Consider the following 25091-nt stretch of genomic DNA (forward strand, 5'->3'; position numbering starts at 1 on the left):
CCACCGGAGGCTCCTTTTTAGCCAAAGAATAACAAGTCTTGATGCACAGAACAACCCACCGAGAGATGGTCCGCTTGTGCACGGCCCGATCGTTCTTGGCGCCCAAGTAGCCAACAAAGAGCTGGTCATCCACCCGGAACTGTTGTGTGAGGTTGAGGTAGAATGAGAGGGCACATTTTGGAGGCTCTCTTCCTCTTTTGAGGGATGCGGAGGCGGAACGATGGTGGGCAAAGTGATGGTCTGCCCGATTTGTAAGGCAGTGACAACCTTTGGCAGAAAAGATGGATGAGTCCTTAGAACAACTTTGTCCGGATGGACAGAGAGAAAAGGAGACTTGGAAGAAAGAGCCTGGAGCTCTCTCACTCTTCTGGCAGACGTGATAGCCACCAGGAAAGCAGTCTTTAAAGTAAGAAGACTAAGAGGACAGTTGTGAAGTGGCTCAAAGGGAGCACACACAAGATGTAACTGAACCAGGTTCAAGTCCCACTGAGGCATTATGAAAGGAACAAGAGGGGAAAAGATGAGTAATGCCTTTTAAGAATCTATTTACGACAGGGGACTTGAAAAGGGAAGGCTTATCTAGAAGCCGTAAAAAGGCTGAAATGGGCGAGAGATAGCCCTTGATAGTGCCCAGAGCAGAGCACTGCTGAGCCAAAGAAAGAAGAATTAGAAGGACCTCAGAAAGAGGGACAGAAAGGGGATCCACAGCCTTTGCTGTGCACCATTTTTTTTTCCCAACAAACTTTGAGTTTTATCATGCAAGTCATCATTACAATGCATCGTAATTAAATCGGATCAAAGAGGGTACGACAAAAGTAATAACACATGGCAACGGAAGTCAACAGACCCTGCACAAGTCCCTTATGTCTAAACATACTTCTCGCCCCGAAGGAGTCCCCCAGCTCAGAGCAATACAAGTTAAGTAAAGTACAGTCGCTAAGTGCAAGCCCTTGCGTTGAGGGCCTCGCCTCTCTATAATCTCTACTGAAGCTATCAACTACCCCAGGGCTTGGTGCTAGAAAGAACATTGGTCTTCCACCCCCCTCCGCCCCCCCACCCAACATGGTTCGAACTGTCCCTCAGCTACCGCCCCCCCCCCCCCCCGGCATGCCACAGTGTGAGTAAGCCATAGTAAATCATCTACCCTCCTAGGCTTAATATTGTAAGGTGTGCTCACCTCCCTCGCCCTGCTCGTGGGAGTGATGCGTCATGGCAGCGGTCGGAGTATATCAATAGCTAGGGGCCCTCAACGCTTGTTCCCTATGAAGCCACGATGGTCCCCTCCCTTGCAGCTGTCTCCTCCTCCATCTCCAACCCTAGTCGTTGGAAGTCTTCTAACAGTGCCATCCAAGCTCTAGCATTCTCCAAGGACTTCTCATTGCTTGTGCGCCTTGCCATCCCCAGCCTACAACTGCCTTCGCATGCCGCCCATTTGCTAAATTCTTTGCGCCAGTGCTCTATCGCAGGTCCCCTCGCTGCCTTCCAATGGGAGGTAAGCTCGCGCTTCGCTAGAATCAATCCTAGGTCCATGAATTTACTGGTGACCTTGGTCTTTGCCGTATGGGGGAAAAGATGTAGCAGGCCTACCTCTGGTGTCCGCTCTATCTCTCTATCCACTACTTGCGCCAGTGAATCCAGTACTTCCTGCCAGAAGCTCACCAGGTTCGGACAGGACCAGAACATATGGAGGAACCCCGCTCCCTCCTGTCGGCACCGCGGGCAAGCCGCCTCCCCCTGAAATATTCGTTCAGCTTAGCAGGCGTAAGATATGCCCGGTGAAGGACATAGAACTGTATCAATTGGAACCGAGCATTACGGAGGCATTTCCAGGGTCTCTCAAGCGCATTTACCCATGCTTTATCGGCTATAGGGTCCCCCAAATCTTCCTCCCATTTCTGGCGTAATACTGTCAGAGGAGGGCGCAGGTCCTCTGTGATTTTCCTGTAGAGGCAGGACACTGCTTTGATGGTACCCGCTGCAATCACCACATACTGACAAGCCAGTGAAGTGGTAGGTTCTGTCAAGCCCGACCCCCAGTGTTTTCTGACGGCAGCTGTGAGAACTGCATGTAACAAGCAGTCCCTTTGTGGAAGATCATGCCGCGCGCGAAGTTCTGCAAATGGGAGGAGGTTGTTATCCTCATAGAGGTCTCCCAGCATCATGAGTCCCAGTTCCTCCCAGGTCCGTAGTCCTCCCCAATCGCCCCCATGTGAGAGTGCCACACACATAGTTAGCGGGATTTCAGGTGCATAAAGCCTCCGGTTCCTCATTGTCCTAGCCAGGCGAAGCCAACACTGCAGAACCACCCACACATCAGTGGTGAACGTCTCCCTGCGCAGTGGTAAGTTGAGCAATACAATACCCGGGATAGCCGGTCAAGGTCCGGGTCCAGTGGCTACACCCCGTCTGGGTATCGGAGCCACCCTGCTACCCATTTGGTGAACTATTGCAATTGCGCCGCCTGGTAGTAGGCCACTAGGTTAGGGAGCGCAAGTCCACCCTCCACTCTGGGTCGCTGCAAGGTAGTCAACGCCACCCTACGTCTGCCGGAGCCCCATATGAAGCCTGTAATCATAGTGTTTAATTGGCCGAAATGTCCACTCGGGATCCAGACCGGCAGGGAGCCAAAATAGTAAAGGAACCGCAGCAGTATGACCATCTTTATCAGGGCTATCCTGCCTGCCACTGAAAGCGGCAATGTTTTCCAGAACTCGAAGCTAGTCTTGGCAGCATGTATTGCCCTTCCTATGTTCCCTTCGAGCAATTCCTCCTGATTATGATAGATTCTGGTGCCTAGGTATGTAATGCACCTCGTCTCCCACGAGATCCCATCTATGGGGGGCAGCTCCGCTGTCGTGGTCCTAGTAGGGAATAAGTATGACTTTGTCCAGTTCACTCTGAGGCCCGCCTCAGTTGCGAGGAGTCCCAACAGTGCTCTGGCCCCTCGCAGTGCCTCCCCAGAGTTCTCCAAGAACAGCAGCATGTCGTCAGCGTAGAGCGCTATCTGTTGTACTTGATCGCCTACCAATAGCCCTCTATAGTACTGCCCCGTCTGGGCCTGGGCTGTCAAGGGCTCCACCGCCAGGGCGAAGAGCAGAGGGGAGAGCGGGCATCCCTGACGCGTACCCCTGGCCACTTCGCAGGTCGCCGAGATGAGCCCTCCTGTTCTAACCCGCGCCGTGGAGGCACTGTACAACAGCCCGGTCCATCGCACAAAACCTTCTCCCAATCCAAAGCACCTCATGACTGCAAAGAGATAGGGCCATTCTAAACTATCAAACGCCTTCTCGAGGTCTACTGCAAAGATGCACGCCTCGTTGGTGTCATAGGAGTCGGCTTCAAGAATCGGAGTAGTCGTCGCACATTCATTGCCGTATTTCTGGTGGGTATAAACCCAGCTTGGACCAAAGCTGTCATGTGAGGCAGTAACCGGGATGCAAGGACCCGGCTGAGAATTTTGTAATCCAAATTTAACATTGCCAGTGGCCTGTACGAGCCCCTGTCCCATGCCTGCTTACCAGGTTTAAGGAGCGGGACTATTATCGCCTCTCTTGTGGTGGCAGGGAGAGTGCCCTCTTCCCGGGCCTGATTGTACAGCGCCACCAGGCATGGGGTTAAGATATCGATGAATGTTAAATAGAACTCAATTGGTAACCCATCCGTGCCTGGTGTCTTGTTGCGTGCCATATGTTTGATGGCGCAACGGATTTCCCCCGGTGTAATAACCCCCCGATTCTCTCGTCTATCTCCGGATCAAGGACCGGGAGGTCGATGCCGGAGAGAATTCCCCCAGTTCCCGAGGGCTCTGGGTCTAGTCTGCTGGGTCTAGTCTGCCCGAGCCACGTCGTGAGGGTTGAGCCAGCCATGCCAGCAGCGCCCCAGATTTATCTCTTTTAGTGTGCGCTTTGTCCAGAAACGCCTTGTGGTCGAAGCAGCAAAGTCGTTCTAATTCTACTGCCACGGCCTCCCTAGCCTCAAGCACCCTATCCTGCCGATCGAGCCTTTGCTGTGCACCATGCCACAAATTTATTCCACCTGCAGGCGTGTACCGTCTTAGTGAAGGGACGCCTGGCTGCCACGATTACATCACAAACTTCAGGAGGCAGGTCAAAACTTCAGGAGGCAGCTCAATCTACACGCAAGGAGGTAGAGGTTGGCAGAGTTGGGATACCATACTCTTTGAGCCCAGTCCGGAGCCACAAGAATAACTTGGGCCCTTTCGCGCTTGATCTTCTTCAGCACTCTGGGTAGAAATGGTATAGGCAGAAAGGCGTATAGTAGACCGCAACTCCACTCGCGACGAAAAGCATCGCCTAGTGAGTGCCGCCATGGAAATTCCAACGTGCAGAACTGATGACATTGCGCGTTCTCTTCGGTGGCGAATAGATCTAACCAAGGCTCTCCCCACTCCTGAAAGAGACCTATCGCCACTTCCGAGTTCAGACGCCATTCGTGATCCATCATGCAACGGCGGAGGAGTTTGTCCGCCCTGCGTTCAGAGAACCATCCAGGTGTTGAACCACCAGGGAAATGCCCTGATGTTCCAGCCATGTCCAGAGGCGCAGAGCCTCCTCACATAGGGTCCACGACTCACCCCGCCCTGAGTGTTGCAATAACACATGGCGGTGGTGTTGTCTGTGAACACCTGCACTACTCTTCCACGGAAAGAGGGAAGGAATGCCTTCAGTGCAACTGGATCGCCCGAAGCTCCATAAGGTTGATGTGGAGCCTGGGCTTCGCCGGAGACCAGAGGCCTCTGATCTCCATCTCTCCCATGTGGCCGCCCCATCCAAGAAGGGACGTGTCCGTCACAACTGAGTGTTCTGGTTGTGGAAGGGAGAGGGATCTGCCATTGACCCAATCTCGATTCGTAAGCCACCACTGCAACTGTCGTGCAGTGCCCAACGGATGTGATAAGATAAGGTTGCCCTGATGCTGTGCCCACTGGAACTTAAGGTCCCACTGCAGAGCCTACATATGCCATCTGGCATGATCCACTAGTAGGATGCAGGAGGCCATCAGACCCAGTAGCGGGAGGGTCATCCTGACCGAAACCGGAGATAGATGTTGAAAGATCAGAATCATAGCCTGAATATCCCGGATTAGCAGCTCGGGAGGATAAACCCGAAACTGTGCAGAGTCCAGAACCGCTCCGATGAAGAGGAGCTTCTGAGAGGGAATCAGGTGCGACTTCGGCACATTGATGGAGAACCCCAGCAAATGCAGGAGGTCAGCTGAAGTCTGGAGGGGAGACGACAGCGTGGGGCGAACCCGCCTTCAACAACCAGTCGTCGCGATAGGGAAAGTCTTGAAACCCTGATCTGCTCAGATGAGCTGCGACCACCGTCACGACTTTCGTGAACACCAGGGGGGGGCGCTGGCAAGGCCGAAGGGGAGCAAGGTAAACTAAAAGTGTTTGTGGCCTACCGTGAACCGCAGGTAACACCAGTGGGCTGGCAGGACAAGGATGTGGAAATAGGCGTCCTGCAAGTCCAACGCTACCATCCAGTCTCCAGGATCGAGAGCAGACTAGACCTGAGCTAGCGTTAACATCTTGAACTTCTCCTTCCGGAGGAATTAATTGATGTTCCTGAGGTCCAAGATAGGACGCAAGCCCTTGTCCTTCTTGGGGTCCAGGAAGTAGTGGAATAACCACGACCTACTTCTGGCCCAGGAACGCACTTGGTGGCCCCTGTGGCCAAGAGGGACGTGACTTCCTGCTGAAGAAGCGCAAGATGGCCCTTGACATGTGATGGTACTGAGGTGGCATGGCTGGAGGGATAGTATTGAATGGGAGGGAGTAGCCCATTCGGACAATTTGCAGCACCCACTTGTCCGAGGTAATGATGTGCAAGTGAGGGAGATGAGGGCCAATTCTGCCACCCACTGCCGTTTGATGGGCCTGACATTTCAGACTACGAAGGCTTTGCAGTGGATGCTGCGGGGGTGGAGGTGGACTGACCAACACGCTGATCCCAGAACCGCCTCAACGGTTCCCACGTCCACGGCTAGGATGTTGCTGCACAGGCCTGTGACTCTGGAACAAATGTGTTGGGGCACCCCTTCATTGGCCACGAAAGGAGCGAAAAGCAGAAGGCAGAGGAGGGCAAGTGAGCGACGGGCCCAAGGACTGGGCTGTAGCCCACGAGTCCTTAAAGCGCTCCAACGCACTGCTGTAATGCCAAAGAGGCGAATGCCATCAAAGTGCATGTCCATCAGTGTGTTCTGGGCATCCCCTGAGAAGGCAGTTGTCCTCAGCCAGGCGTGGCGCCGAAGCACCACCGTCATGGAAATCGCTCTGATCAGCGAGTCGGTGGTCTCAACCCCACAACAAATGGTGAACTTAGCTGCATCTCTCCCAGCTGCTATAGCTTGGGAGAGCACTGTCCGTGCCTCCTCCGGATAGTTGGACAGCACCTGCGCAATTGTATCCCACACAGAATGGGAATAACGGCCCAAGAGGCATGCGGTGTTCACCAACTGCAGTCCTAAGTTGGCAGATGAAAACAGCTTCTTGACAAGCTGCTCCAGCTTCTTAATTCCCTATCTGGAGGTGCGGAAGGGAACACGCTCTGGGAAACAGAGGCTTGGACATCCAAGCTCTCTGGAGTGGGGTGTTGGGAGTGAAAGAGGGGGTCGCCCAGAGCCAGGCGATGGCGTCGGACCACGTTCCTGTCCACAGGAGCCCCTGTGTTGGGCCTGGACCAAGTGCCCAAAAGAACATCCGAAAGTGCGTCAAAAAAAAGCAGCACGGGCTCCGAAGAGGTTGCCGCCGGCTGAAGCACTTCTGTCAGTCATGAGGTTAGTCCTGACTACCACCGTAGGAAGCTCGAGGTTTAGAGCCTCAGCCACACCCTATGCAACACCACAGCAATTGACACTCCCTCCTCCGTAGCCATGGTAGGAGACGACAACATGCCAAAGTCGGGTGAAGTGTCAAGACCACTGGCATCCCCCAGTTCCTCTCTCCAGTCCTGATCAGTCTCTAGCTGGTCAGTTAAAGGGTCACCAGACCCCTCCCAGTACTCCTCACCCTCCTCTGGCTGCCAGACAGGCTGAAAATGGCCAGGGTGGAACACAGGGACAAAAGTACCCATCAGCGCCGGTTCCAGCATCGACCGGCGTCACTCCAGCTCCGTGTCCACGTCAGGATGGAGGCCATGGTCGATGCCGACAGGGTAGCCAAACGCGGTAGTGGTGCCGATCAGGATCCAGATTGAGAGAAAAGGTGTCAATGTTATCCTATGAGGAAAAATTAAGTTATCGGTTTCAAGGAAAATAATCGGTCTTTTGCGTTAGGGTTCGGGGTTATACTCAAGGGTCTCCCAGGGTCAGTGATGCACTGTTGTTGCACTCTCAGCGGCACTCGGGCGGCTGGGTGCGGAGTTTTGAGGCCCAATGTTATCCTATGGGGGATAGGGGAACTCCGGTTGGTGGTGGCCGGCAAGCATGCCACAGAGTTGTGGGAGCAAAGCTTATATAGTTAAGTTCTGGGCAAGTTGGGGGACCAAGTTAGCACCAAAGGGGAACCCTCAGCAGTGCTAGGGCAGCCGGGTGCAGGGCGCTGTTTTGAGGTTGGGTGCCCTGTTGATTTCAAAGGCGATTCTCCAGGAAAAAGACACTGCAGGCTCGGGGACCAGGATCTTCCAGGACTGACCATCACTTCAAGGGGTAAGTTGGGATATAGAGGGATGGTTAGACACCACTGGGGTGGGCCCACGAGGCCGTGGGGCGTCGGGTGCAGGGGTGCCTTTGGACGTCGGATTTTCTTACCCGCTCTGGTCACGGTAGGGGGAGGTCCTCTGGATTGAGGCTGCAGGCGTCGTCTGGAGGCTTGAGGCAGGTCAGGGATCGCCGGATCTCGGGTCAGGATCGCCATGGGGACCTCCTCGTGGTGTATGCTCACTCAAACACGGCCGGGCTCGGCGGGTGCAGAGTGTGCTGGATTCGCGGTTTCTGGCTGGCACCGAAAGCTGCAGTTTAAACAGGTCCGGTGCTCACAGGAGAAACAGCTTGGAAAGTGAATGCTGGCAGGTCCTCCGGGGTTTTTGAGGTTGCTGGCCGCTGGACTAGCCGGGGTTTCGCAGGAGCAGGTTCGAGGGGAGACAGGCCTGTAGGGCTGGGGCCAAATCAGTGGGAGTCGTCCTCTTGTTAGCTCTGCATGGCTTCTTGTCCTTCTTTTCTTGTGGTTGCTGGATCTGAGGAAGGAAAGTTCAGGGTGCCCCTAAATACTAAATTTAGAGGCGTTACAGGTAGGTAAAGGGCAGGGACTAAGGGGTCCCTTCCCTGGGGTGGGTACACCCTCTACTCTGCAACTCTCCAGTGGGAGAGAGGCAGGAGCCTGTCCCTGGTTGGCTGGGTCCCCCTATCCTCAAGATGGCGGAGACTCGAGGTTGTGCTTCACTTCGCCTCCCCCACCTGAGGGGTGGAGTTGGCATTGGTGGGCATACCTCTCTTCCTCACTTTATTTTTCCCGCCGGGTCTCCCGCCCAAAGTGGGGGTTAGTGCCAGTGAGGACCAGTTGCTGAGTACAGTAAGTGGTCTGGAGAGGCTCACAAAGGCGGTATTGCCTTTGAAGCTTCTCCTTCGTGAACCCTGACCATCCTGGCACCTCGTCCCAGGATGTGCATTGTTTCAGGCCCCCCGAGAGCAGCAAGCTCTCGACCCAGGGGTCCAGACACATGTCTGGTGGTGGCAGCCACTTAGTCGGGTCCCTGGGAGTTGGTCGGGTTTCAGGGGGCATCTCTAAGATGCCCTCTGTCGTGCATTTTACATTAAATCCCACATTGGCATCAGTGTGAGTTTAATATGCTGAGAAGTTTGATACCAAACTTCTCAGTCTTCAGTGTAGCCATTACGGTGCTGTGGAGTTCGTAATGACAAACTCCCAGTACCATATACTCTTAATGTCAGCACTGCACTTACAGTGCCCAGGAATGGACCTGGGCACTTTAGGAGTACAGGGCTCATGCACCTGTACACTCACCACTGGCATAGGGTACCCAGCTAGAGGGGTGGCTGATGTATGCCAGGGCAGTGTTTTGTGGGCATGGCACACAGGGAGTGTGCCATGTCAACTCTTTGTTTTGTTCTGCATCAAGACATGCAGCCTGCAAAGGCAGTGTGTGTGTGTCAGGGCACAGGGTCTCTAAGGGTGGCACAATAAGTGCTGCAGCCCTTAGGGGCCTTCTCTGGTCACAGTGCCCTGGGTACCTATGGTACGATTTAACAGGGGCTGACATGTGGCCAGAGATGTCAATTGGGTTTAGGCTTCAATGCAGGATTTAAGGAAGGAACACAGGTCCTGGGTACCTGATTGGCAGGAGCCCAGGGCACACTCAGTCAAAGCACATCAGCAATTCAGCAAAAACTCTCAATTTAGTGGTAGCTGGGCTGAGCAGTTAGGCTCATGAGAGGGTAGTGTGAATGCAGTTGAACATACTCATTCAAGGTAGGAACACACAACTGAATGACTAACTCCAAGCCAATTGTTGCAAAATTACTTTAGTTACTTTTATTTAAGGAACCAAGTTGAACTCAGTTACAGGTAAGTAAACTTTTCAGAAATGCAATACTTTCAATTACAGTTGGTAAAGGTTTGTAGTGGCATTCAAGATGCTTTACAGATGCATGTAAGTTTTCTCAAAGTCAAAAAGAGATACTTTGTATTATTCTCAGAGTCAACACTTCGTGCACTAACGAGACAACTAATACAATCCTATGGGAGGAAAGGCAGGCAAGTGATTTCAGGTAAGTTCTCGACTTACAAGTTCATTCTTCAGAGGTTTGACCAACACAGGGCAAGGGTCGGACCAAGGTAGGTACTGCACCACCAGCAGTACTGGGGCAGCTGGGTGCAGAGGTCATTTGGCCCAATGTTAGCCTATTGGGAGCTGGAGGCACCTCAAAGAGATACAGTTGCAGGTAAGTACCTGTGGGTCAGGGGCACAGGCCCTGGGAGTTCAGGTGAACATGGGAGGGGTGTGGAGCAACAAGGTAAACCCCTCCACCACCAGTGGCATCAGGGCAGCCACGTGCAGAGTACAAAATCAACTTCAGGATCCCAAAGTATTTCAATTAGGTCATTTCAGATGCACAAAGAGGCCGCAGACTTGGTCCAGGATGCTGGAGGAAAGTGATCACCAGCTGGAGAAGTATGTCGGGATGCAGGGCAAGGCCTGGGAAGCGTCAGCTGGACTCCCCAAGGTCAGGGACTGATGATACAGGCGTGCCTTTTGGTGTCGTATTGTCTATACCAGAGCCAGTTGCAGTCAAGGGGGACCCATCATGTTGAGGCTGCAGGCAAATTTGTGGGGTCCAGAAGAGGTCAGCCACCAATGGAATCTATGTCTGGATCACTTGACATATAAGCCACTCAAGACTCGGGCCGTGGGCGTCGGATGCGGAGTGCGCTGGGGTTGATGATTCAAATGGATCCGGAGTCATTGGGGTTGTTTTTTGCAGGACAAATCTTGTGTCCACAGGAGAGTATTTATTGAAGGCAGCTCAGGTCTCTGCAGGTGCTGGAGAGTTGCTGGCTGCGGGACACACCAGTTTCTTTAAGCAGGGTCACTGGATGAGACAGGCCAGAAGGACTGGGGCAAAGTCTGGTCTACTTTTCCACTGCTACACGGCTTTTCGGTGCTTCTTTGTAGGTCTAATCTGAGGAACAAGGTTCAGGGCAGCCCTTAAATACTAAATTTAAGGGCGTTACTGAGGTGAGACGTCAATAGCCAATGGCTACTGTCCCTTAGGGTGACTACACCTTTCAGGTGCCCCCTTTCTTAGGGTCAAGGGGCCCATCCCGTTCCTAGTGGGGCTAATTCTCCAAATCAAGATGGAAAATTTTCTCGAGAGGGGTTCACTTCAGCTGCTGGCTACCCTAGGGGTGGAGTTTATCAAAAGGAGATAGGACACTTGTAGCCACTTTTTCCAAGAGATTTGAAAAAGCCCTCATAAACGCTGCGTATCTCGAGAAGCGGTATATTTTATTCTCCGCCCCACGCAAGCGTTCTGGCAACAGTCATTGGGCTTATTCAGTCAGTGTCTTGCCAGCCTCACCCGAGGCGATCTCTGGTTTTTTGTGGCAGTATCCAGAGAAAAGCGAGTTACCCCACTGAAGCTGAGTGATAAGATAAAAAAGTGTGCAGGTGAATATAGGCTTTATTCAGTTCACTTGACCACTTATTAAAATTTATTAGGTATGCTCTGGGGATAGTTAGGAACCCTTAGCATAGGTCAATTAGACAACAAATAACGTCGACATGTTTCTGCTCTGTCGGCCCGAGGGTCTAAGAGCTTTCGTCAGGACAAATATACAAAAAACACACAAAGTGAGTAAAAAAATTGAGTAGAGAAATTGAATTGATGTCAAATTTTTGACATAAAGGGACTCTATTAATTAATAGTCTTACCCTTGAAGGTTTTCATATACCTAAGGATTTAAGAGGAAAGAGAAATGGGGGTAACTAATGACCATTTGGCAATTTCATTCTAGAATACTGGTTTAATCAAACATGCATTGTGTCGATATGCATATTGTATAATTTTTACAACCAATAGTGCAATTATAAGAAACACACAACTGAAGTGACATTAAGGTGAATTAGGGGTGTGCTAAGCTACGGTGGACACTCCTACTCTGCTTATTCATTTTCCCACCTGTCCTACCGCCAAAAGTGGGGCTTGGACAAGGGTGCAGGCCTCTCCACTAGTTGGAGCAGCCCCCATCTGCATTTTTCAAGGTTAGAGCCTTTGAGGTCCAGCACAAAGTGTTGCTGTTCCTGTAAGGGGGAGGTGGGAAGCACCTCCACTCAGAGCAGGCTTTGTTTCTGACCTCAGAGAGCACGAAGGCTCGCACCCCCAGATGTCAGAAACGTGTCTAGTGGTGGCTGGCTTGCCGGCAGGGACCAGTCAGCCAATACACTAGTAGTTGGTCATTTCAGTGGGCATCTTTAAGATGCCCTCTGAGTGCATTGTATAATAAATCCAACACTGGCATCAGGTGTTGGTTTATTATGCTGAGATGTTTGATACCAAGCATTTCAGACTTCAGTAAAAGCATTATGGAGCTGAAGAGTACGAAATGACAAACTCCCGGCCCATGTACTCAAAATGGCTTCACTGCATTTGCAGGGTCGAAGAATGGACTCCAACACTGTAGGGCCATAGTGCTGATGCAGCCATGCCCTCACCTGTGGTATAGTGCACCCTGCCTTAGGGGTGACTTACCTATGCCACAGGCAAAGGTGTGTAGGCATGGCACTCAGGTTGGTGTGCCATGTCAAATCTAAGTTTAGTCACATCACAACACTTAGCCTGCAATGTCAGTGTGTATGTGTTTGGGTGTGGGAACCCTTGGGGTTGAACAATAAATGCTGCAGCCCTAAGGGACCTTCTCTGGGCCACACATCTAAGTCCCTTCTAACTGGTACCAGTGTTACCTATGGCCTTGGAACCAGAGGTGAGCCAATTGTGGGAGCAATGGTACCGTTTTGGGAAAAACACAGGTGCTGGGGCCTGGGTTAGCAGGGTCCCAGCACATAGTGAGTAAGTTAGCATTAGGTATCTAGCAAAACGTTAGGGGAGAACATGCAAAAAGGTGCACTTCCCTATACACTCCACAAAGCCTAGAGAGAAATGTTTCCATAGCAAACAACATCCCAGTGTGCCCTCAGAGTGTTGTCCAGAAAGACTCAGAGGCCGCTATCACGACTGATGAAATACAGAACGCAACTGTCTCTCTAAAGTCTGGAAAGACCACAGGCTTGAACAGGTTCCCAGACAAAGTTTTCCTCTTTGTTGGCCCCAGCCTCCTCGCCTTCTTTGAGGAGACCACAGAGAAGGGCCAACTGACACAGGATATAAAAGGAGTAACTACTGTGTTCATTCATACGCATTAGAAAGACCCTACCGATTGCGCCTTTTAGCCCACAATTTCCTTGACTTGATCAATACAGAGAAGACAATCCTAGCGAAAATTCTGCCCACAGAGCTACTGCAGTTCATCCATTCTCTCGTCAAACTTGACCAGAATGGCTTTATACCAAAACGCAAGACCAGGCACTGCATCCATCGTTTGCAACTAATTATTGCCAGAGCAGGAGAGATGCAGGAACAAAAAACAGTCCTGGCTTTAATAGACTTCAAAAAATATTTTTGACTCTGTCCACCTGCCCTTCATGCTCCACATCCTCATTGAACCTCAGTGCCGACAAAAGCGGCACACGGAAGCAGACCGAAGCGGCTCTTTCAGAAACCCGAACAGGCAGAATCACATCGCTGATCCGGGCGCATCAGTCCACTGTGACTTAATCACGTCAAGGGTACATTAACACGGCTATGGCTGTAGCGTGTTTGAATAGGAGAATCTGCCCAACAATCCTAACGCATATGCCTTGCCTCACATTGAGAACCCGGCTGGGTACTCATGTGAGTCACTTTTAATTATTTCACTTTCATGGTGACACACTTTCATCAAGGCTGCGCTATCAAATTACAGATGTCCCAGTTATCCAAGTCCTGATGAGACCCCCCCCCATCCAAACAAGGGGTCGAAACGCCGTCGACAAGCTTAAAAGAACGAGCCACTATTCAGCATGTATTATTGTGTACTGGTGCTGTTAAACATGTGTATATAAATGGTCGTTCTTTATAATTTTGGAAACCTTGTATTTAATAGACCACGTTAATACTCCCATTTAGGTTCCATTTCACATGGGGATAAAATGCACAATTATTTATTTGTTTACAAATGTATATAAAAAACTGTGAATTTGGTTATAAATCAACCCTTGTGTGTGAGTTGTTCCTTGTCCTCTGATATTATAGCACCTTACATATTGCCATTGAGCTTTTTCCTATTAATATTATCCTTATTAGCCACAGGAACCGTTGTTTTCTTTATAAAACTAGTACCCTGGTTCCTCTGTGAGTAGGGCTTCCCCTGTTTTTGTCCCACATCCTCCGCAGGCAGAATTTCGGTCACCACTTTCTTAATTTAAACCAAATGCTGAACTATAAACCTTGGGCATAGGTCCAGGTTAACAGTCTGCAGTCAACTCTTTACCTGATTGAGAGAAGTACCAACAAGAGCTGCCCTCACTCCTCTTTGCATCTGTGGTCGAATCCCTGGCAGAATGTATCCATTGAGATGCAGAATTATGGGGTATATGCTGGGACTCCACATAAATACTGTGTCCCTTTATGCCGACGACCTTCTGGTGTATGTGCAGGGACTAGAGAAATCCATGTCTAGATTGTTGGGCATATTGAGCTTTTTTGGAGGGGCATGCACATGAACCATCACCAATCCCAATATGTCGCTGTAGCAGACCCTGGCTCCTGGCTCCTGTCTCCTCTACCAAATGGCCCTTTACATTGACAGCTGGACTCTTTAAATACCTAGAAATATATTTTGCCATGGACCAATACCAATCCTGGAATACCAACATTGCCCACTTACTCCTAACCAATGCGCATCTCACGCACCTGCATAATTGGCATCACAATGCTGGTCCACTGAATGATGTGGAGAGTTAAGAACCCACAATGGCCGCAAGATGTTTGGCCATTTCTGCTAGGCCTAGACTGATCAAATTCAAATTCTTCCACCGGGTGTACTATGATAAAAAAAAACAAGCATTTGCAATGCAATAGGTCTTGCATTAAGAAAGTTTGAGCTATTGGTAATGTAAATGACAATTATTTTATTTATGTGTTGGCTTTGAAAATAACGAAATTAATAGCTTTGTCATATACAATGCCAATAGTTTTAACTTTCACAAATGTGACACTTATAGCATTTGTAATGCAATATGTGTAGTATTTACGTGACTTAGATGTATTGATATTACAAATAACAATGGCTTTTAACTTTTTTAATCATTAATACTTAAATAAAAGTTATTGTAATTTATAATGGCAATAGCTTTTGTAAATAACTTGTGAAGATTATGTTCATTGTATTTTATTGTGACGAAAATCCAATAACAGAAGTGAAATATTAACATCTTTTTGTGACATTTGTAATAAAGCTTGAAACATTGAGAGAACAGATTTGAACCAGTTGTTGAATGGTTGCACAGATTGATGCTGTGGTGGCTACGAGTGATGCTGTGGCGTTCAGTGATGCTGTGGTAGCGCATAGTGATGTTGTGGTGCCCCTGAGTGATGCTGTGGTGGTGCTGAGTGATGCTGTGGTGATGCAATAGACAGAGTGAGTGTGATAGATAGATAGAGGGAGGGCGATAGATAGATAGACAGAGTGAGGGCGATCGTTAGATAGAGTGATGGCGATAGAGTGAGTGCGATAGATAGACAGATAGAGTGAGGGCGATAGATAGACAGATAAAGTGTCTTTATGTTGCATTGAGTAGAGTGGAAGTATGTGGCATGTAATTATGTAGCACTGAGTGGTAATATGGGGAGTGTAGGTTGTACTCAGTAGAGTGTAATTTTGTGGCGTGTAATTATGTGGCACTGAGTGGTATTATGGGGAGGTTATGTTGTATTCAGTAGAGTGTAATTGTGTGGCGTGTAATTATGTGGCACTGAGTGGTATTATTTGGAGTGTATGTTGTATTCAGTAGAGTGTAATTGTGTGGCGTGTAATTGTGTGGCACTGAGTGGTATTATTTGGAGTGTATGTTGCATTGAGTGCAGTGTAATTATGTAGCATATAAGTATGTGGCACTGTGGTGTTATGTGGAGTGTATTTATTTTGCATTGAGTAGAGTGTAATTATGCTGCGTGTAAATTATGTGGCACTGAGTGGTATTGTTTGGAGTGTATGTTGCATTGAGTGCTGTGTAATTATGTGGCGTGTACTTATGTGGCACTGAGTGGGATTTGGAGTGTATGTTGAGTGTGTGGGTTCTAATTTTGCACAAAAAATATAAAAAAGCAGTGTTGTAGGAGTTGTGGGGGTGCGACACAAGGAGATTAAGTGGCGCCATAGGTGTAAAAAACAAAAAGCAGTGTTGTGGTAGAGGGGGGCGTTAGCCACAATGTGCTCCGGACGAAGTGCCAACAAATGTTGCATACACCGGCCCTAGGGCACGAGTGCATGCTTAGACAGCCGCTTGCGCCTGTCGCAGTACATCCTCTTACTTTTGGGATGATCAAAAACCTGCATTTACTGAAATGTGCCCGTGAAATAAAAAAGCATTCGTTATTTCAGACTGTAAAAACATTGTTGTGCTTAAACTTTCTTAGGCTGTTGCTTTAAGGCTCATAGCTGCATTGAATACTATATTAAAACTTTTTAGAAATATTGTGTGTCCACTGTTTGCCAAATAACAACAAGCACTGGCAAATTATGAGGGAGGTGTGCCTAGATTGAGTGACCACATGAGGAGAAGGAAAGAGGGAGGAACAGGAGAGGAGGGAGCAGCGGCCGAATCTCGGTGTTGGCTCAAGCATCCTGTGATTGTGTGCAAATCACCTAATCTCCCTGTACCTGAAAAAGGAATGTGTCCATCTGTAATGTAACTGGTGATCATATAAAGCGCTCTGGACCTTCGGGTCGAGTTGGTGCTATATAACACTGCAAAGAAATATCATTTTAAATAAGCAGTGTGGTGAGCGGTATGAGGGGGTGGCTTGGTGGGGGTGGCTCAGGGATATTAAGTGGCGGCAAAGGTGCAAAAAACAACTGTGTTGGCTGAGGGGTCAGCACGAGGAGATTGTGGTGGCAGAAGCTTAATAAACACAGAAGCAGAGAGAATGGTAATTGAAACTGCAGCTGTAAGCCTTTCATGAAGCCAGTGCAGGAAGTAAACAGTCCACTGAGCAGCGGTGAGGTGTGGGATAATGGCCAGAGTAGCCTACCTTCAAGATGGAGAACCAGGTTCGAGTATCGGCTCAGGAATCCTGTGATTGGTGCAAATCATTTAATCTCGCCATGCCTGAAAATGTAATGTGTCCATCTGTAATGCTGTTTATGTAAAGCGCTCTGTACACTTCGGGTCCAGTTTATGCTTTATAATTTTGCACAAAAAAAATATATACAAAAGCAGTGTTGTAGGAGCTGTGGTGGGGGGGGGGGGGGGGGGGGGGAGGGGCTAAGGGGGGGGCGACACAGGGAGATTAAGTGGCGACAAAGTTGTAACAACCTGCCAGACGCCCGTGTGCTGGGAGGGGGAGGGCTATTAAATGAAGTGGGATAAAGCGCTCTGATCCCTTCAGGTCGAGTTGGTGCCATATAACACTGCAAAGAAATATAATTTTTTAAATAAGCAGTGTGGTGAGCGGTATGAGGGGGTGGCTCTTGTGGCATGCATTTTTCACTGTGGGTATTTCGGGCTGTTTTATAGTTTAATGTGGCTCTGTGGAGCTGTGGAAGAGACTGCAGAAGAGACTGCAGGCATTTGTGTCGGTGACGGCGCACAGGAAGGAAGACTCGTCAAAGATAAAGATCGAAATGCAGAGGCCCATGAAAGGAAGGGGGCGTAGAGGAGCCGGCTGGCGCACAAAGTGGCTCACAGATGCAGATCAAAAGGCCATGAAAGGAAGGGGGCGGAGAGGAGCCGGCTCGCACACGAAGTGGCTCACAGATGAATGGTGGCAAATGGAAGCATGTGCACAAAGTGCGTGATTGTGCGCGTAAGCGACACACAATCCGTTGTCAGCACTGCCAAATGCCCCTCTTACTAAATCTCTCACCATTGCGATCGCTTACGCGATAGGCAAGGCAAGACCTAACAAGAAGAGCTAGTAAATATGGGAATGTGGTGGCAGATGACCAAGAGGCACTGGTGAGAAAAGAATCGCGTGAATGGGAAGAGCGGCCGTGGGAGGTGGGAGGGAAGTAGGAGAGTGGTGGGGCGCGTGGAGCGGCAGACCTTGAAGTGTGATTGGGGACAGACAAATGGTGGTGTGACGTGGCTGGTTCATTGAAGTCTAGTGCGAGGCTGATGGGTTTGCCGTGCACGCGCGTCTCACACAAGTGCTCCACATGAACTGGACGCTATCCGCTTGTTCAAGAAGTTTGTTTCCCCTGCTATAGGTTCGAGCTATTAATCCCTGCGGGATATAATAGTCGAGACCTAAAAACTGGCGTATGGGATGGAAAAAAAAGACAACCACTACCCAAGACGCTTGGCTGAGCGTGCAGGGTTCTATCACATGATATGGGAATACCCCCTCATTACTGAAAACAAGACCACAATACATAATATACTTGGTAGAACAGTGAGTTATATGCAGACTCCAAACCCTTAACCGACGGGCACCACAGAGATAGATGTCGATTTAGTGGCCGTTCATCACCTAGAGAAAACCAGCCTGATGGTGGGAAGACATGCTATTGCTTGACACCACTTTCACTTTGGTGGGTTGGCTGGTGTGATCGGAGTAAACTTGGGATGGACGTATGTGCCACAGATGAGAAATCACTAAACAGCTAGTGGCTGCCCACGAAAATACCAGAAGATGTGGGACACTTGGTGGGACCACTAACTAAATGTACCTGGATTAGAGATGCGCTGGACTGAGTCACAAAATTCTCTACTTAAAATTGATGTCTTGTCAAAGCTGAATGAGGGAGGTCTATAGTGTTTACTGTTATAAAAGCAAATAAAGGGAATTGTTAAACAAGCACTGGCATAGCCAATAAGTCTCGCCTTTAGGTTCTTATAAGTGTTTAGCCATGCAATAACAGTTGATGTTCTTGCACCAAGGATATTGTGCTGCATAACTAAATACTTAAATCATCCCAAAAGCGGTCATCTCTACATGCATTCTAGCTTTATAAACTATTGAAGTGACCTCTAGTTGGGTCTGCTGAGCTCAACCATTAACAAATTATAACGTATTCAGACTTTGACGGGAATAAAAGAAAAAAAATCGAACATCACTGACTGTCTTTAAAGTCGAGGGTATAATTTAAACCCTCCGCCTCAAGCAGAAGATCTACTATGGGCTAGATAATTAACATCTTAAGGAAAGATTCCTCAAGACCTCTGCCGCCTCCTCTCCGATTCTCATCCACTGATGAAGATTCCGAGGTGGCTTAAGCCGAAAAGCGGGAAATTACCACCCACTTATCTCAGGATAGTGTCCAATCACCTATCACTTAGGAAGGTCCTTAAGACCTTTACTCTATGTTGATTCCCTACAGTTACGTTCTCTCAGTACTGAACAGACTTCCTTCCATTCTACGATGCTCTTTGAGTTACCAAGCGCTTCATAAATAAATACTAGCCATAAGAGTGCTAATCCAAAATAGTTGGAGGGGGCACTATTTACCTCAGCCCAGCAGGCGGGAGACTTTCATAAGCAGCTGCCAGAGGGCGGAGATTCTCTCTCTCGGGTGAAGAGGCCTGTGGAGAAATTAGTGGCAGCAACAAGGGTTCCAGGTGTTCCAAGGTGTGCCATTAAAACGGTCTTCAGCTCCAGTTTGGTAGTAAAAAGCAGACACATTTGGGTGCGGTGGCCCCCTCACAACCCTGGAACCTGGTGTGACTGCACCTGCTCTGCACGCTAGCTACACCCCTGGAAGAGATTCAGAGAGTTGAATGACTCTTCCTTGCACCAGCAGCCTCTTAAGAAATCTCTCAATTTGGTGCTTTGCCCAATTCACTCCCATCGAGGAGGTCAAAGAGTGCACGGATCTATTTATAAGTTAATATATGGCAACTATACATTATTTATCCCTTGTCTACTGTGAAATTTGATGAATACCAGCCATTATCAAAGAACAGGATGATAACAGTCCAGGTTTCAGCCCTTTCTTGTAGGATTAACTAACAAAAAAGCACCATGTACATTGATAAAGAACAGAAGTTACTTACCTGTAAACTGTGGTTCTCCAGTATTGGTGTCTTTTATAGATTGACATGCTTGAATAATTCCCCGTCGTCGAAGTGTGAGTCCCACGGTACATGACATTGTAGTAAGAAAGCATATATACATAAATATATACATAATATATACATATATAAACATAAAATAATATTCCATAATATGTATATTCTGTTCAAAAAATAAAGTCTGGAAGTACCATAGAACAAAATAGGCCCATAGAAAGCATTGAGGGAGAGCTCACTTTAGTAACATATCAATGTCATTATAATAGTCCACCTTCCAGCCAATCAGGCTGTAGCACCCTCTAAAACCTTCTCCTCAGAAGCTCAAGCCCTCAGATTTTCGTAGCACAGGAGTGACCAAGAGTGCATGAGGAGAAGAGAGGATCTGAGGGGAGGAAGGGTGGGTCGCATGCGAATCTATTAAAGACACCAATACTGGAGAACCACAGTTTACAGGTAACTTCTGTTCTTCTCCAGTATTAGGGGTGTCTTTCATAGATTCACATGCTTGAATAAGAGTAGAAAGCAGTACGCCACAATAAGAATCATAAAAGGCAATAAAGAAAGTTGCATCGCAAAGATATATATAGGCAACAGTGCATATCCAAAAGAAAAACCTTTTATGATAGGAGGCGGGAAGCAACAGAGGTTCACCTTAATTGAAGAGGTTTCGAAGCACCGCTTGACCCACAGCAGTGTCCGCGGCGTTGACTGTCTCCAGACAGTAGTGCCTCGTAAACGTGTGCCTACTGGACCACATAGCCGCCCTGCAGATCTGATGCAGAGGCACTCCAGCAAACAGGGCAGTAGAGGAAGCAACTGCTCTCGTTGAGTGTGCTCGCACCGGAGCAGAAAGAGGCTTGCCAGCTCGTTGATGGCAGAAGGAGATGGCATAAGAAATCCAACAAGCGATTGTCTGCTTAGTGACCAGATGACCCCTACGCAGCCGTCCGTAGGCCACGAAGAGTTGGTCAGACTTTCGAAAAGTAGCATTGCGCTGTATGTAGAATTTGAGGCAGCATCTCAGGTCAAGGGAATGAAGAGTGCGCTCAGCAGGAGACTGAGGATTAGGAAAGAAAGTCCTGAGGATGACTGGTTCATTAAGGTGGAAATCCGACGGAACCTTAGGAATAAACTTAGGATTTGTACGAAGTTCAACAGCGTCCTTTGAGAAATGTAGAAAAGGCGGCTGTATGGTAAAAGCGTGAATATCGCTAACCCTCCTAGATGATGTAAGTGCAAGGAGGAACGAAACTTTCCAAGTAAGGAATTTCAAGTCAGCTGAGTGAATAGGTTCAAAAGGAGGTTTGAGAAGTTGGGCAAGGACCTGATTTAGACGCCAAGACGGAGGAGGACGTCGGATTGGTGGAAACATCCTGAATAGGCCCCAAAAGAACTGGCGAATGATCCTAGATGAGTACAGAGACGTGGAACGATCGTGTCGAAAACGGGAAAGTGCCATCAGAAAAACTTTGAGGGAGGCATGTGAAAGTCCCGACTTTTCCAACAGGAGGAAGAAAGGCAATATCTGCTCAGGGGTAGCAAGCAGAGGATCAATGTTCAACGAATGGCACCAGACACAAAACCGTTTCCATTTTAATTTATAGGTTTTAAAGGTTGAAGGAGCACGTGCATGAGCAAGGACCTGTCTGCAGTCCGGATCAATATTCAAATGTGCAAACTCATTGTGTTCAGGTTCCAGGCATGAAGCTGGAGAGACGTTGGGTCTGGGTGGCATATCTGCCCCTGTTTCATGGTAAGAAGGTGAGGCAGCGGATGAAGAAGTATTGGCTCGCACTGAGAAAGAAGTAGATCCGTGAACCACGGACGACGTGGCCACCTGGGTGCAATCAACAGTATGTGACACGGCTGAAGCTTCATTCTGCGCAGAAGGCGAGGTATAAGAGGGATGGGCAAAAAAGCGTACATGAATTCGTTCAACCAGTTGATCGAAAATACATTCCCGCTCGATCCTTTGTGGGGATACCAACTTGTGTAGCGTAATTGCAAAAAACACAGTTGATGGACAGAATGTAGAACAATGTCATACATTCACCCCAGTACAAGGATCTGGGCCTAAATCCATCGTTTTTTTGCACTCCACACCACCCTGGGTTAGACACTGGCTATATGCAAATCAGCTCTGACCCTGTGCCTCATGGGAACAGTCCAGTGCGAACTACCAAGCCATGTCTTTCCAACTTGTGTAGCATAGGCATTTGCGATTGAGTGGAGTCGCAAACAGATCCAGGTCCGGATGGCCCCATCTGCGAAAAACATACTCCAGAGTCGACTGATGGAGTTCCCACTCGTGGTTGTCTGTGGTCGATCTGCTGAGAGAGTCTGCAAGGGCGTTGGAAATTGCCCGGGACATGAACTGCAGTCAACTGAACATGATGTTTTATGGCCCACCTCCAGATCTGTTGTGCCTGTTGGGACAGCAGAAGAGACCTCGTACCTCCTTGTTTGTTGAGGTAGTGCATACTGGTGGTGTTGTCTGTACGCACCAACAGAGACTCCCCTTCCACCAGTAGACAAAACTATTTCAGAGCGAGAAAGATGGCCAGAAGCTCCAGCCGATTGATATGCCACTTGCGTTGGTTTGACTGTCCATTTGCCCTTTATTGACATCTCCCCAAGGTAAGCACCCCAACCCTCTAAGGAAGTGTCCGGCGTAAGGGTAAGCGTGGTAGCCGGCTCTTTACAGACGCCCTGTTGTGATGTTTGGAAGGTGAGCCCACCATTCCAATGCGCCCTGGATGCGGGGGGTCAGGAAGATTTTGTCATTGAACGACCCGGAGACTTGCCTCCATTGTTTGTCCAATTCTTCTTGAAGGACCTGCATATGCAACCTGCAGTTGGGGATCAGTGGTATGCAGGACGAGGTCATAGCCAGAAAGGATTTGAACATCCGGACAGAAACAGACCTTTTGGAGCGCAGCAGAGTCACTAGTTTGATGATACGGTCTAGACGTTCCTGCGAAACAAACACTTTTGCGAGACGTGTATCTATGAATGCTCCCAGAAAGAGACTGTTGTGAGGGACGGACATGTGACTTTTCTTGGTTGATGTAGAGACCCAGCTTGCGGAAGAGGGAAAGGCAAGTCTGAGTGTGTTGAATAGCTGTCAGAAAGGTTGGCGCCTTTATTAAGCAGTCGTCCAAATAAGGGTAGATTTGTATGCCGGCAGGCGTAGAAAAGCCGCCACCGGAGCCATGATCTTTGTGAAGACCCTTAGTGCGGAACGAAGGCCAAAAGGTAGAACCTTGAATTGGTAGTGCTTTGATCCCACTTTGAAACGGAGGTACCTTCTGTGCCTTTGATGGATTGGCACATGAAAGTAGGCATCTTGGAGGTCGACTGTGGAGAGGAACTCTTCCGGATTCAGGAACTGTAAGATTTCCAGGAAAGTCAGTGTCTGAAATGTCTTGAACTGGACAAACTAGTTGAGGGCTCGGAGATCTAAAATCGGGCGCCACTCTCCTGACTTTTTCCTGGTAAGAAAAAAGCTGGAATAGAAGCCCTTCCCCTGTTGATTGAGGAACCACTTCGACTGCACCTTTTTGGATCATTACTGCGACTTGTGCAAACAGGTCCTTTAGATGTTTTGGAGGAGGACCAGATGGTGGGCGGTTGGGTGGGAACTTGGTGAACTCCAGAGTATGGCCAGTTCAGGCTGGACTGTTCCCATGAGGCACAGGGTCAGACTGATTTGCATATGGCCATATCTGAACTGGGGTGGCGAATGAAAATTGAGTCGTCGACGTACGTCAACGATGTCGCCGTCGAGATCTTTGCTGAAGAGTGTCCTGTCGTCATCGATGATTTTAAGGCTTCGATGACGAATGAACTTGATCATGAATGATCCGTTTACGCGTGTGCACATGTCTGGTCTCCTGTCTCCCTTGGCTCCTTGTAAGCAGAAATGATTGCAATAGGGCCTCGCAGCAACGATCGCTTCGAGATCCGTTCGCAGGTGCGAGACCTAAAAAGGTGGCCATATGTTATTTTGGTACTGTCCAATTTCATTTCATTAATACGGTCATTTGTACAAAAATGCAAAAGAAAATTAAAATTAAACTGAGAAATGGTTAAAAAGTAAAAAATTGATAAAATATGGCAGCATATACAATAAGGGAACTTTATACTTGGGGTATTAAGTTTGGCAGCAGCCTACGCCACATAGAATTCAGATATCGGGACACAGCGAAAACAATAGGTGGGTGAGAATCAGTTCTTAAAATTCTATAAGCCTCCATACACTGCCTAAAACCTAAATTTCTACTAAGTGGGACAGGCAACAATTGACAAAAGCTTCTGGAATATGGATCCTACAGAAAATAAAGCAACCATTTCTTCTGTAGCTTCAGTTTTTAAGATGCTTTTTTCAAAGCAGTTTCCCAGGCAATACTAAGCACGCTAGACCACTGATTCCAGATGTAAAATAGTGGTAATGCATTCCATTGGAGGTAGGGGGACACACCTAAACAGCAAACAATAATATTGAATGACTGTTCCTGAAGGGTGATCCAAGATTTGACTGAGTGTCAATAGCCAACAGTTGAAGTACAGAGTACATTATGTCTGCCATAAATTTCACAAGCACCAAACATTTTAAACCTAACAAACATTGCTAAAGGTAATGGGTCTAGCATTGGCAAATGTACAACCTTTTATGAATTGAGTTTGCTAATGTATGAAATGTGGAAAAAGTGACAAACATAAAATATCCAAAAAGAATAGCCCAGCAGCCCCAGCACACCAGAAATGGCACTGAGGCAGCTGTCCACATGTAATCAGGCAAAATGCCATCAAAAGAAGATTAAGTGGACTGGCCCCTAATCTATGCAGTGATGGATGGACCAACTATATGACTAAAATTTGAACAAAACAATGGATGACTAGGAATGGCCAATCCCCTTATATGCAAGCTTGAATGTATTTTTATTATGAAAAGGTTGGGAAACATAAGGCTACACCAAAAGATTAACATGCCAACATAACACCAATGCCAAAGCAGTGTACAGCTGAAAAGATCTCACACTGTATCACATAGTCCAAAACTTTATTTTCTATGCAGTACATCACATGACAGTTGTGTGCTTCCCATGGCTAAAACCTCACCAATGACAACCCCACAGACATATGCAATATCTTAGATTCAACTCACATCTTTGTCTCCTTTCTTCTTCCGCGTCTGTACTGAGAGCGACTCCACCTCACTTTCAAACTGATCCACCCCCATGTTCAGTGCATCTATCGTGCTCTGTCAAAAAGAAAGAC

General features: G+C 48.4%; 1 protein-coding gene across 8 annotated transcripts in view; it reads right to left on the bottom strand.

Annotated features, from left to right (window-relative positions):
• Positions 1 to 25091, bottom strand: part of CNOT3 (CCR4-NOT transcription complex subunit 3) — a 1075180-nt gene that overhangs the window by 639170 nt on the left and 410919 nt on the right. For all 8 annotated transcript variants that reach the window (XM_078655004.1, XM_078655002.1, XM_078654999.1 and 5 more), the window contains one exon: positions 24979 to 25074. In XM_078655004.1, coding sequence (XP_078511130.1) covers positions 24979 to 25074 — 96 coding nt within the window. The remainder of the gene's footprint in view (positions 1 to 24978; positions 25075 to 25091) is intronic.

This window comes from Lissotriton helveticus, chromosome 7 (genome assembly GCF_964261635.1).
Source record: "Lissotriton helveticus chromosome 7, aLisHel1.1, whole genome shotgun sequence".
NCBI lineage: Eukaryota > Metazoa > Chordata > Amphibia > Caudata > Salamandridae > Lissotriton > Lissotriton helveticus.